The sequence below is a fragment of the Parus major genome, chromosome 6 (assembly GCF_001522545.3).
Source record: "Parus major isolate Abel chromosome 6, Parus_major1.1, whole genome shotgun sequence".
Lineage (NCBI taxonomy): Eukaryota > Metazoa > Chordata > Aves > Passeriformes > Paridae > Parus > Parus major.
Window position 1 is genome coordinate 30122879 of NC_031775.1, and position 14718 is coordinate 30137596.

Sequence of the window (14718 nt, forward strand, 5' to 3'; positions counted from 1 at the left end):
GGCAGCAACATGTCCAGCCTGGGGACAAAGCCAATCATGGTCCTTCACCCAACAGGCCTCACCTGCCTCTTTTCTTTCCTCCCCTACAGCTGCCACAACTACAGATATGCCCAGCCCCTCCACCTCTACTCCTACAGGTGGGTCTGACTTCCCTCCTGGGTTTTATGGTCACTGTTTTTGCAGAAACAATCAATGCCTCATAGTCTGGGTTTTAATCTTCTCCAGAGTAGAGCAGAGCCTGTAAAAAGCACAGCAGATTGCAGTTGAAACTGAGTCCTTGGAACCTTAAATTCCTTGAGCATTGCCAAGGCTCTGGCAAGGGGAAGTTCCTTCTGGTCTGTGTCAACTGAACTTTAGATGAATGTCTGGGATGAGTGTGGGATCATGTCATTGCTTGATCCCACCATATGAGAACATTCTGCTGAGACCCCCAGGCTCTCCATATCCCAAGTGACAGGGTGGCACCAACATCCCCGGGGGTGGTAGAAAACCTTGCCATGCTCCCTCATCCTCCAGTGTCTCACCTGCCCCCTTTGCTTTTTCCCATATAGATCCCACAAGCACGGACCCTGTTACAAGTACTCCAGGTATATATGTTTATATATTTTTTACCATTTCTCTGATTACCCTGGAAGTGTAATAATTACTGTTTTGCAAGTGGGATCTGTTTCATTCACGTAGTATTGTACACTGCGAAAAATCCTTACTGGTTTTAACTCTTTATATGCTACACACTGGTCTTTTGTGTTTGGGTGATTTTAGTGCTGGGGGTGGATTTCAGAGTATGCTGATTTCACAGATTTTCTTTTGCTCATTCTCTGCTTTTATGGTATTTAGACCACCACAGTTTACTTCATACCTATGTGCCTGAAGACCACAAAGTTAATAACTGCAAGCACAGGTCATAATTCTCTGAAGAGTTCATCACTCTTGTAGCCTGAGAGGAACATGATCATTATGTTTCTTTTGAGATTTAACCTTGTGTTGCATGGTTTCTGTATATAAAACATATTTTTATTTGAACAGAAGTAAATCTAAACGAATTATTTATATCCCTTATTTTTTTTTCCCCTTTCCTTCTTCAGGTCAAAAAATTATTTGTGGTGATATACTTTTTGAGTCCTCCGGAACATTTCAGAGTCCTTCTTTGAATTCTTCAGATAACGCAGATTGTTTGTGGCAAATACATGTAACAAACAATTTCCGCATTGCGCTCACATTTGATAACATTCAGTAAGTAAACCACTTTCTGCTTGGGCAATAAGAAAATTCCAAATCCCAACTGCATCCAGAATTCCTGGACACATTTCCCATACTATAAGTGAATGATAAATATACATGGGAAATGTGTGAGTGCAGAATACTATCATATAGTTTGTTCAGCATTTTAACCCCAAGGTTTAGCAAATGCATTATTTTATATATTCTCTTTTCTTCCTCAGGTTGCAAGGTGGATGCCAGAATGACTATATTGAGATCTATGATGGGCCACCCAAATCTTCTCCTTCACTTGGAAGAATTTGTTCTAGCTCTCCTCTCACATACACTTCATCTTCAAACTTCATGTCTGTCAGGTTTTACAGTGACTCCAGATATTCCAGTGGAAGTTTTCAGGCTCAGTATCAGTCCTTTCCAGCAGACCAGAACACCAGTAAATTTCTGTTCTATTTGTAATTCTGTTCTCTCAGTAACGTTTTCTTTGCTCAGAAGCTTTCTTACTTTTTTTTTTTTATGTTACTAGAGTTAAACTTTTTAATGCTTTCTTTGCTAAATAAGTATTTGTTAATGTTGTTGAAGGAATCCCACATAGCTGATACTCCTACTTGAATTTTGTGACTGATTACTGACTGCTCACGTTCAGAAAATAACTACTTTTTCTTCTTACAAAATTTCCATTTATTTGCCTTTAGAAGTTTTCTATGTTATTTTCTGAACTCGTATTCTTTGTATCACATCATAATTCATATATATATTATTGTACCTTTCTGGACAAACTTTCACAGAGTCATAGAAATGTTGGTTAGAAGGGACTTTTGGAGGTTTCCAAGGCCGGCTATTCAAAGCAGAGCTACTGCCAACACCAGGCCAGGCCCATTCCATTAAGAGCTGGCCTAGCTGTGTGTCTAGAAATATTCAAAGGATGAAATTTTTAAAGCTACTACTTTGGGTGACTATTGCTAACTGATATCTAAGTCTCAAGCATAAAAATAAGTGGTTTGGCCTATGAATTCTCTTCTCTAAATGGTAGCAGTGATTGCATTTGTTGGACTTGCAATATGGAAGCATTATCAAGTACCTGAAATCACTAATAATTAATATTTTTTTCCCCATAGCCCTTCTGTGCTTGCCAACCTACATGCATGCAGTGGTAGACAGACACTATCTCCAGTCCCAGGGCTACTCAGTGGGGAGCATCAGCCTGGCAGACTCTACATGTAGACCAAAAATTACATCAACTGAGGTTATATTCGATATTTTATACAGCGACTGTGGTACATATAGACAGGTTGGTGTCAAGATATTTGGAAGAGCATGGGAATTTAACAGACATTTGGACAATTGTCATGGATTGCAAAGGGTGTTGTAGGCCACAGGCATGCAAAACTCAGGAAAGGAGCATGTGTTTCTGGAGCCTGAAGTTGGTTAAATATTTTTACTTATCCTTCCCAGGGTACCTATATCCTTCCCTCAATCTATTTTGGAATGATGTTCTAGAAAACAAAAACAGAGGGGAGAGCTGAGTGAGCAATCCCATCCTGGCTGCTTGGGATTTTTCTGTGTGACACGTCCTTTCTGATTGCTAGGACCTGGCACATACAGAAGTTCATAATACTCAGTATTTACAGTGAGCATGACCACATGTGGCACTTTAACACTCGTTTAATGTGTCAAACAGGGCAACAACGAAATGATCACCTACTCCAACGTGATAAAAGTGCCTGCTCCTGGTGGAGTCATCAAGAGGCAAAAGGACCTCCACTTGCACATCAGCTGCAAAATGCTGCAGAACACCTGGGTTCAAGTGATGTACATTGCTGATGAGGTCACCGATGTCAACAAAACCCAGTATGGCAGATACGACGTGAACCTGACCTTCTACAACTCCTCATCTTTCCAGTGGCCAGTGCATGACTTCCCATACTATGTTGACATGAATCAGAATTTGTTCCTCCAGGCTTCTCTTCACAGCTCTGACCAAAATCTGACGGTGTTTGTGGACACATGCGTGGCATCGCCTAATTCTAGTGATTTTAGAACACTGGGCTATGAATTGACCAAAAGTGGGTAAGAACCTTGTAAAAAAATTAATTTAAAACTGTCTCTGTGTGTAGTTCTAAAAGAGCTTAATTGGTGAAATGAGGTGATTTAGGACCAGTGTACATTGGTTGTAATTCTCAGGGCAAATATTCTTGTAAGAACAATTTTTTGGCAAAGCCTGAATAAAATTCAGAATGACAGAAAAATATCATTCAGAAGTTGCAGTCAAGCACTGAGATTTCACTCAAGGAGGCAGTGAGGAAATTGAGGTCTGACTTTGTTTCTGAAATAGATGTATGAAAAGGAGGGATGTCCATGGCTCTACATTTCTGTACATCATAAATTTTACAGCATCATAACTGGAATACAAAACTGTCTACTCAAAAAGTAGAGGAATTCTTTAACTTTTTCTTACATACTAGAAACCTAAACCACTTTGCCTCATTTTACAGCAAAGTACATTGAAGCACTAAAGAGAATGTTAATTAAAAAAGAAAAAAAAACAAAACGAAGGAGGTGTATTAAAATTAGTTTTATGATTCCAGAGGAGAAAGGGGAACTTTCTACAGCAGGGTCCTCTTCTCAAACAGTTAATCCTGTTTGCAAATGCATAATAGGCTCTCACCTGAAGCACAGAACCCAGCAGAACCACGAACCATTTTTCAGCTACTCATGTTTACATAGAACATGTTAAGCTATAAAATTTCTGTGCTGTGTACATTTAGTAATTTCTCTTCTTGCTAAAAGCCCTTTTTTAAAAAAAAAGCCTTTTGATTTCTCTTTTACTTCCCGGTTTTATATTTAACCTTGAAACTTATTGCAAAGAGAGCATGTAATAGTGCTTCTACTCAAGAGAAGCTGTGAGTTAGCAGCTAATCTGTTGATTTTATATCTTTCCAGGTGTGCTAGTGATCCTACCTACTCTCTTTTCCCCTCGCCACGCAGCGATGTCGCTCGGTTTGGGTTTAGCGCTTTCTCCTTCGTGAACCGATTCCCATCAGTTTTCCTGCAGTGTCAGCTGGTGGTGTGCAGGTACCACGACTACTCCTCCCGCTGCTATCAAGGCTGTGTTAGCAGGCTCAAGAGGAATGCATATTCTTCCCACAAACAAGTGAATGTTGTTATTGGACCAGTGCAGCTTCGGGAAGCTCACGCTGAGAACAGGAACATTGGTAAGTTTAAATATCTTTATTAACGTAAGACTCTGTGTGTTACTGTCTGTTTGCATTTCAGTTCAGACATGAAATCCAGCTCTGATATGTGTCTTTGCTGGTTTATTTACAATTCTGCTTTAATTCTTATGGAGGATTATCATTTTTTATATATATATATATGTGAAATAGTTCTATTAGATTTACAAGCTTTCCTTTCTATCATAGTTTAGATCCATTCTTTGTCCTGCACATATCAAATGGGAATTGATTCAGTTCTGTGGGAAGAGGGATGAGAATCTCCCTGCTGGATTTATATTAATTATATTAATATAAGTAATATTAATTGTATTAATATTAAATTTCTAAAGCTGTGTGTGCCTGATTTGCATGTCTATTATTTATTTATAGTCAATCTCTAGGTTCTCTTGGAAATGTTTCTCAGCATCCTGTAGCTGCTGTTTCCACTACCAGAAAGCAACATCTTAAGGTCTTTGAGTGTAACCATTACAGACTCTCAGTTTCTCTTTAATTCCTTTAATTAGCCACAGTCTTTTCTTGTTTTCTTTTTAATGCCACAATCTTTTCTTGTTTCGCATGGCCCCAGAACCACTTGTGAAATAACATGCAGTTTTCTCATCAGATACAGATAGAGCTTTTTAACTCAAATTCTCTTTGCCTAATTATCTTTGCAATTAACTAGCTCAGAAAAAAAAGAAAAAGAAAACAAAAAAAAGAAAGTAAGTTTCTCTCTGCCTCTTTTATGCACAGAGCTGGCCTCTGACATCCAGGCAAAAGGGAAGACTCTGAGCTCAGTTCCTGCTGGCAGCTCCCACATTCCCCTGGCTGTGACCACCCTGGTGCTGCTAGCTGCTGTTCTCACAGCAGGAGGATTTCTTTTGAAGAAGAAACTGCAGAAGGCCATCCCATACCAGAAAATGTGAGAGGCAGCTCCAGACATGGGGGTGGAAGGATACTTTCACCAGCCACCTGCTTCATTATTTGGATTTGCAATCAGTGTGAAGGGCAACTCTTACTTGACTATTCCACCATTCAGACCATGTCTGAAGAATCAAGATTACACCTGATGTCACCATGAACTGAATTTATAAAGCAATCTGATTTTAAAATCTAGTCCAAATACACCTCAGGTGTAAAGAAGGATTAACCTTTCATCCCAGCATCCAAAAAAGCATCTTCAGTGCTGGACATTTCAAAGCTTTTCCACTGAACTCATTGAGTGTCTGAGAAGACTGAAATAGGTGACTTGAGAAATGAGAACTGACTTATTTGGCCCTTGCTGATATGCAGATGAAACACTTGTGTTGCACCATAAGATACACTGAGAAGTAGTACAAGAAAAATGTCTCTTTGCAGTAAAAAAAATCTCAATAATGGGCCATAAACAAATAGGCTCAGGGGCTGCAGGTGAGGAATTATTGCTGTACAGCGTTCCTGACTTTGGGCAGTATGGTTCTTCCAAAATTCATATTTCTCTACGTAAATGTAGGCCATTTATAAGATTTTGTACAGAGAACGAATATAATCTCATTACATAAATGTGTAATTAAAAAAAGAAGGAAAGAAAATGTTTTTTTGAGCAATACTTTTTTGTGTGCGTACTTGCAAACATCCCACTTGTGTGTGTGAACTCATGGCTAACACATTGTTGGGTTGGGGAGTGTGGCTCCTGACAAAGTGACTTTGCCAAGCAATGATTCCTGCTCTTGCTCTCACACGTTTCTACACCTGGAATTGTTGGGAGGGAGAGAATGTGCATTAAGTTCCCATAAGGAAGTGTGACCTGTCTCATCCCCATGCGAAAACAAAATAAAAAACAATAAAAAAAGGAAGAATTTGTTTGGAAGAAGCTACTTAATACAGGTGGAAAGGTCACTGGTATTGATTGAGAAATGCCCCTCTTGAGACTTTCCTGTTTCCCAGCCAGCTGTGAAAGAGGTAAGTTCATTTGGAACCGAGCAAGGTCAGATGTGCGAGGTGAGCCAACGCGGTGACGTGTGAGGAAGCTCTCACTGTACTCTTGGTGTGACATCCTGACCTGACAAGGAGGATAAGGGCAGCTCTGACAGGAACCAGCCCCACAGCCTGCACCATTTGTTCCCTCAAGCTGCCTTCTCGTGATTCCAGGCAGGCCCCTCATCACCTCTCTGTGATGTGAAAAAGGGATCACACAAGTACAGACTGGCACTGCAGAGGTTTTTCCCACACTTGAGGAACAAAGATTTAGGGTCCTCCTCCCCACTCTCCAGCCACCTTTGGAGGGCAGGGCACCTCGGGAGGCTGACTTGCCTTCTTCTGTTCTCTGGACAGAGATTGTCCAGGCTCAGAGCAATCCAGCCATATGCTCAGCACAGCAAGGACTCTCTTGGACATTTCCTAACTCTGTAGAGTAGGACCTTCCCCTCTGCTCTTCCCAGACCTGCTGTATTCTCCTTCCCCTGTTCCTGCTGTGGCCCTGCTGCTGTGGTGTTGCTACCACACCATCTTTCAGGGTAAAGCTTGATGGCACTTTTTTCCACTTCTCCTATTCTCTCAATTTTATTTTCACCAGACAAGCAGAAATATCCCAGGCCTAGATCCTGGAGTCTCCAATCTTCACCCATCTCTGTGCTGTTCAGAGCTGAGTTCTCCCATAGCATGTCTGTGCCAGGGCTCCCAAGTGGAGAAATACCAAGGCTGGGTAAAAATGCAAGGTGGAATTACCAAGTTCACTGGTTTCCATATTAAATATTGCTGCAGAAAGCATTGTCATCTGTTCAGGCAACAGATGTCTCAGACTCCTCCTCGTTTCCTTTTGTCTCCTTTGATCCACAAGCATTACAGAAATGCAGGATTCAAGAAAACTGGGTTTGATGATGAGGAAAGGGTCATGTGCCTGGTGAATGATCTCTCTGCCATAAACCTTCCTGCCTGGATTCAGACTATCATTCCTCTGTGGAGAAGTCTGTGGATATCTTTATTATTATCCTTATTCCAGTGCAGATAGTTTCCTACAGTCATGGGTGAAAGCTGATTAATCTTGTTTGTCCTTTCAGTGGTTTCCATTCTTACATTTAAAATCCCAGTATGTTTGCAAAGTGCCCTCACAATTATCAGCAGCAGAAAAAACTGTTTTCAAAGCTCAATGTGGCTTTATTCAGAGTGATGTGCTGGGAAATACCTTAAGCTGTACAAGAAGACCTTGACAACAAAAATGTGTTACTGCAAGAGATTTACCCAGCCAGTGGGAAGGGTGAAATACTGTATGGTATTTGCATTAATTAACTAAGGTTAATTAAAACAAATTATTTATCTATTTCCATTGTGCAGAGATTGGTAATAAAGATCTCTAGAAATATCTAGATATTTAAAATTAATAATTTATTAATGAAGAAGGTAATGAAGAACTAATCAATCAAACAATCAGTCTTCATTTTTTACCTGGGCAGCTGAAGACTTTTTTTCTTACACTTGAACAAGCTGGGAATCCCTTTTGTGTTCCCCTTCCTCCTCACCCTCTTTCAGTTGTTACAGGAGTTTGATCCATCACTCACTCTTGCTTCACTGACTGCAGGGTTTGATTGGCAAGTCAAATACATTGGATTTCTCATTCTTGTCAAGGTGTCAAAACCAGAATATGAATAGTGAATGCCAGGTGTTGTGTACATATCCTCATTCATGTGCAAATGTGCTTGTTTGGATAAAGAAGAAATATATTTACCATTCTGAATGCTCACTTTCGAGGCTTCCAAAGTTATCTTTGGCCTCTTATTTTTCACTTCCTTCTTCCATTCCAATGATATTGGCCTTTGTGGAGAGATGTTTTAGATCATTCTCTTTTCCCCCTGGGCTTTGTTCTTCCTGCTTGATGACTGTCCCTGAAGGCAATAAATTGGTATATGGCAACACGTTTAACTGGTGATAATTCCATGCAAGACATGATGGCTGTGGAGGTAGGGATGAGATGGAAAACAATATTCTGACTCTTCAGTGTTAGGATGATCATCAGATTTTCTTGTTAAATTGTTAGAAACACTGAAACAGAGGAAAGTAACCACCCTGGCAAGAGATTGATGAATGAGAATAAACCATTTTTTCATGTTGTGGAAAACCCTTGAATTCGTTCTTCAAATAATGATACAGCTGTCACTGTGACTACGTAAAATTAAACAAGGAATATATTAAGACGTTTTCTTAATCTGAAGAAATCAGAACTTTTTTCCCTGATTTTTTTGTTCAAAGGATCAAATGAAATTTCAGAATAAAATTAGTTTCAGGAAATGTAATTTCCTTCACTATGCTTAAAATCCATTGATTTTTTCCACAATGTTTGCACAAAAAGTTATCAGTTGACCCTGATTCTTTGACACTTCTCTGCAACCTGTCTGTCAGTGAATTTTGACTGGAATTTTGGCTTGAACTTAAATGTGCCCCAAAATAAAGTGTTGGTTTTTTTTTTTTTTATATTTAAATATTAAATAATTTAATTTAACAAATTAAATTAATATATTAATTAAGATATTGGTAGATTAATATATTAGTAGATTAATATATTAAATTTAATAATTTAAATTAATATATTTAAATATTTCTTTTTAGTCCAGCTGGGACTGGAGCTGTTGACTTCAGCTGCAAGGTTCTTCAGAGACCCCCCCCAGTCATTCTTAAATAGGCCCACCTGGTCTGATCTAATTTTATTTAAAGGCTGCTGAAGCTTTAGGACATTCATGGCTCCCCAAGGAGATCTGCCCCATCAGTTGGCAAGGGTCTCATCCTACTTTGCTGGAATAAACCCATTTAAGTTTCAAGATTCCACTCACATCCCAATACCTGACCAGGAACCTCCTCAGGAAAGAAAAGTGCTGAGATGCATCAGCCAGATTGGAAAGGTATCTTTGGACAGGAGCTCTCTTTTTTTTGGTACAGTGAGATGATTGTGAAACCTATGGTAGCATAAATAGTTCCTTCCAGGCAATGGAAAATGTTACTCTTGAGATATTGTCTTTCTGCAAAACCCAGGAAGTTACAAAATATTAAATAACAAATCAAACATATGTTTGTTCTAGATCAGAGGACTGTGGTTGCTTTATTGTTCTGCTGTAAAAAAAGGGACCTGTAGAGCCACTCCCCTTCAGAAATAGAGGCTATATATTGTGAGGTCCTTTTTACCAACAGCACCTGCTGAGATGGGTACCACTATGATTTTAACATGCTTACTCTTGCTAGGTCCAGCAGTTCTGGAGGCAAAAACAGGTAAAACACTTAGACTTGTTCCAGGACACATAAAAAAATGATAAAGACTGCTTGGAATCCTCTCTGTTGATTCCAAGAGCAGAAATTATATTCAGGCTGGTATTGGTTTGGGCAATAGAATAAAGGGGGAATTGGATGAAATAGCAGTTTTGTTCTAGTACAATTATGAACTAATCATCAGGGTGGATGATAATGATTTGAACCATTTTGTGGAGTTCATTTTGCTGCCACAGGGTCCTACTCAGTGCCTTATATCATTGCAAGAATTGTGTCTGTGATTATGTCATGAAGGATTCTTCCAGTTCCAGAAATCTGATCTAAAAACTATGGAAAGATTTATTTCTTTACTTATTTTCAATGTGTATTTATTCCAGAGTATATGTGTGCACACATATGCTATATATTTAATATTTCTTGTATTATTTGGTTCTTCTTGGTATTATGTACAATTTTACAGAATATAACATGAAGTTTTCACACTCTGGCACTGTATTTAAATGATGGACATCTAAAAACTATGAGAGATTAAATACTTTTAGTTCAATTTTTTTTATAGTTATAGAATTTTTCCTTCCATGATTACTTTCTATCTCCTGAGTGGTTTGGATGATTGAGTTAATAGTTCTGTGTATATCTTAGAATAACTGCTGATGACTTTTCTAATGAGTTATTTAAGCTTCATGGTGATAATTTATATTGCCACCATTCACCTCATCAATTCTCTCATCTGTCTCCTGCTTTTCTGGTCATAAATCATCTCACTTTGGCTGCTCTAGTTCTTCTCTCTGCTCTCTGCCTCTGTGTCCCAGAACAGAGTATTTGCTGTATTTGTATAATCACAGGCTTTTGTCTTTTTGATACCTTTGAAGTGTGAGGCAGGATTCAGCCTCTCCAATTTCATCCCCAGCTGATGGTTATGCTCTCACAGTGATGACAGGCCTTGAATGAAAGCAAATAAAACTGGTTTAGGTTGGCTTTACTTTCCAAATCCCACTCTGACTTTTTGCCAGGTTTGCTGTTTCACTTCTCAAGAACCCTGTGAGTAGGGCTCAAAAATGTGTGTGTTCAAGTAGATATTTGCAGGAACAAGTCAGATATAAGTCAAGGACCACTTTTATAGCTTTGCCCTTTGAAAGTCATACAAATCAGGGCAAATTTAGATTGGTCACCATCTTGACTGTACTTCTAGCTCTATAGCAAAGAATTAGGTGCAGTGAAGAAATCCTGGAGCTGTGAACTTTTAAGATTTGTTTTGCTGTGGATGACTTAGTACTTAATAACAAGGTAAATATGTACTTGGCAGCAAAGTAAAATATAGCAAGTGCAGCTGAATGTTTTGATTTCTAGAGTGTAAATACTGCAAATCCAAAATTGCAACGTTTATTTGCTTGCTTACACTTGGTAATAAAGACTTTAATAAACTTCTTCACCAAAAATGGATCTCTAAAATCAGGATTTTCATGCTGGTCACACCAGAATGTCTAAACAAGACATATAAAACTGAAAAGCAGATGGGCTTTACCTGAATGACTGCAATAATCAGCTGTATACATGATAGGTTTAAATAAAGGTTTATTTCTTTATTTCAAAATGTAATAACATTTTGCTGGTATGTAAGAATGCCACTGAAATATTGAAATCTTTATAATCCTGTTGGGACCATCATCCATTCTGTAGAACATTTGGTGGAATTCTTCCACTAAAGTCACTCTTATAAGCTATAGGATTTGGTGATGTGTGGACTCTAAGTCCTTAAACATGTCTCAAAAATTTATTTTCTTGCTTAAATCATTTTTGCTTAGTCTGCTGCCTAACTTTACTGTAGGGATCTTGCATAAAATATACGTGATTTTGAGATCTGGAAGAGAGGAATAAAAAAGGTATAAATCACCTCTGTCCTCACAGGCACTTAATACTGGGCTGGGCAACAAATTCTAGGAGCAACAGGGGAAGAAAGCAGAACAGTCACTCCTTCCAGTCCCTTCCAGCTCATTTTCCTGACTGTTTTGTGCTCATGCCCTCTCTCCCAAAGCTCCGTATGTCCAGCTGGTGAACGGAAGGCACCCATGCGAAGGTCGTGTTGAGATCTATTACAGAGGACAGTCGGGGACAGTTTGTGATGACTTCTGGGACCTCGCAGATGCCCAGGTTGTGTGCAGGCAGCTGGGATGTGGCAAGGCCATTGCAGCTCTAGGAAGTGCCTACTTTGGGCAAGGCTCGGGTCCCATCGTGCTGGACAACGTGAGGTGCAGCGGAGATGAGGTGTCCTTGCTGCGCTGCAATCACACGGGATGGAGGATCCACAACTGTGATCACAATGAAGATGCTTCTGTTGTCTGTTCAGGTACTCCCACATTTTCTTCCCTGTTCTTTCACTCTGCTGACCCTGCAGAACCAGCATGGACTCGTGTTTTTCTCACTACAGTCAAACTGCGCTTGCTCGCCCATGGAAAGCAATTAAAAACCCCAAGGATCAGATATACATTGCAGATACGCAGAAAATTATTCCATCTAATCACCTGGTGGTGGCAATAAGGAAACAATTCAAAATTAGAGGCAAAGCTGTGTCTGATAGGTGAAGTTTATCATGGAAGAATGGGGTTAGGTGAACTCTCAATGGATTCATTATGGGCAATAATAATTTCACAATCACAGGTCAGATTGTCATAGCTCACAATTCACTTTGGATTGTTTCCATGTTTTTCAAGTCTTCCTTTGTTTAGGCCCATTAATGCCTCTTTCCTCTGCAAATATCCATCCATTTTGAGTACTCTTTCACCTTGCTGTGTTCATTTTACTTTTCCATTATTTTTAGGAGAATGTGGGTTATTTGTATCTTATTTTCTCATGTATTAACAACAGATCATCATGAACCAAGACATGGCTGATGACAACGTATTGTTCAGATGTTTTATATCTATATTGCAATTTTCCACATTTCCTTAGAAAGCAAGAGCCTGGAGAGCTGAATCCATGCTAGAATGAAGTGCTAACTACACCAGTGTTTTTCACTTAGGAGAAAAAAGTAAAAATTGCTACAATACCTCTATTAATCTATGTGTGATGTGTTCAGAGCTTTTTTAAATGCCATTTATTTCTTGCTTGCATTCATTGCTCCAGGGCCTTCTACAGGCTGGATGTATTCAACAGATTGTTCAGCCTGGTCCACTCCTTCCCTTGCACCGAGCACCATCCCAAGACCCAGGCTGTTCCTGGGGATGTCCTGATCCTCTGCAGAAGATCATTCATGATGGTGACAAGTTCAAGCCTTTCTTCTGCCAGTAGCCCCAAAGCTCCCCTCTCCATGCCAGGAGCTGTAGAATCTTGGGCTGTGCCTGGGCTGTGGTGTCCCGGGGCTGGGAGCAGATGCCACACCCTGCTTACCATCTGGAAATACAGTGTCCAAGAGAAATATTAAATTGGTTGTTAACCACTTTCATTCTCTCCATTGACCCCAGACAAGATAGACTATGCCATCAGAGTAACTGCTCTTGATTTCACTTCATCCTAGAGGAACTGGGCCTGTAGCCATCACACAGATGTACCCATTGCACGGTGCTCACATGTGGGGCATTTTTCTCCTTTTTTCACAGACGACTCTGATCTAACACCAACAGATACAACAGCCTCAACACTGGAGACAACCTCCATAGAAGGGACAACATTCACACAATCAACATCTCTGAGAGAGACATCAGTGTCAGCATCAACAGTCCTCCCGGAGGAGAAGGCATTCCTGAGGGAGATGGCCACAACTGAATTAACAACCAACACAGGGGAGGTGACACCCCCACTGCAGACAGCCACCACGGTGCCATCAACCCCCAGAGAAGAGACACCCTTCCTACTGGAGATGGCCACCACAGTGCCAATGACAACCTTAGAGGTTACAACCAACACAAGGCTAATGACATCCCCAGGAGAGATGTCCACTTCACCAGAGTTGGCAATGTCATCCACTGCCCTACCACTGCCTGATATGATCACCACAGTGAGATCAGACACCAAAGCAGACGAGGGCAAAACAGGTAACCCTGCCCACTATCACTCCTTGTTCTCTCTAGTGCCCCTGGACTTCCTTCCCAGACCTGACTGCACTGCAGGGAGACTCCCAAAATGAAAGGACAAAGTTCCACTCTCTCTTCCCCATTAATTGTCCAGCTCTGCTTTTCATGTCCATTCCCATGTCCATTGTCATTGCAGTAATGAGCTCCTTAGCAGACACATCCAGCCCAATATATCCTTCCACCACAGCACCATCCAGTGCCACACCAGAGGTGTCCACCTCAGCAGAGATGTCCACATCCACAAAGATGATAACCTCACCATTGATTACCACCTCAGAGGAAACAACTGTGGGAGGAGAGGGGAGCACACCAGGTAACCCTGTCATCTCTTGCTCACTGGTCTTCTTAGTGCTCCTCAACTTTTAACTGAGTAACCCCTGGGGCATTTCCCACTGGAGAATTTTGGTGCCATCCCTTTGAAGCAGCCATGCTGACCTGTCTTGGTAAATGTGGGGCAAAACAGGAACCTTAGTGTTTTCTATTGCCTGGTGGGCTGAGTGTGTGCCAAGCAAAAGCCCTGTTTGCACAGAGAGAGCACAACAGTCTCTCCTGGCCTGCAGGAATGGGGTCTCTGAGAGGTGGCAAAGAGAAGAGGGATCACAGAGCTGGGAGGTGGGGAAGGGACTCAGGGCATTTTGGGCTGGTGACTCTATGAGAAATGAATGGACAGAGCTTCACCCCCTCTACCAGCATTGACAATCCAGCCTTGCTTGCCATACAAAATGCTGTGGCCATTGTAAGAACTACTTCCCTAGAAGAGATGTCCATGAGACTGCAAAAGATCAAGGAAAAAACCCTCATGCCAAAAACAGGCACCTCAACAGAGACAACCTCAGCAGAGACAACAACGTCAGAAGAGATGACCACTACAGCACGGATTGCAAGGGAGGAAGGGAGCACACAAGATTACCCTGCCCACACACATTCCCAAATCAGCATTTAAAACAGCAAAGTCAGGATGATCATTTCAGATGAGTGAAAGAGCTCTG

At 40.7% G+C, this 14718-nt stretch overlaps 2 protein-coding genes across 2 annotated transcripts; both read left to right on the forward strand.

Moving 5' to 3' along the window:
• Nucleotides 1-67: 67 nt before the first annotated feature.
• Nucleotides 68-5998, forward strand: LOC107206584 (deleted in malignant brain tumors 1 protein-like). Its single transcript, XM_033515788.1, has 8 exons — nucleotides 68-137; nucleotides 552-587; nucleotides 1086-1233; nucleotides 1443-1651; nucleotides 2334-2506; nucleotides 2897-3285; nucleotides 4159-4430; nucleotides 5181-5998. Exons 1-8 carry the CDS (start codon nucleotides 107-109, stop codon nucleotides 5351-5353), a joined length of 1431 nt encoding a protein of 476 aa, XP_033371679.1. The 5' UTR covers nucleotides 68-106; the 3' UTR covers nucleotides 5354-5998.
• Nucleotides 5999-9591: 3593 nt separating this feature from the next.
• Nucleotides 9592-14104, forward strand: LOC117244665 (soluble scavenger receptor cysteine-rich domain-containing protein SSC5D-like). Its single transcript, XM_033515789.1, has 4 exons — nucleotides 9592-9662; nucleotides 11695-12006; nucleotides 13256-13690; nucleotides 13866-14104. Exons 1-4 carry the CDS (start codon nucleotides 9596-9598, stop codon nucleotides 14093-14095), a joined length of 1044 nt encoding a protein of 347 aa, XP_033371680.1. The 5' UTR covers nucleotides 9592-9595; the 3' UTR covers nucleotides 14096-14104.
• Nucleotides 14105-14718: the final 614 nt, after the last annotated feature.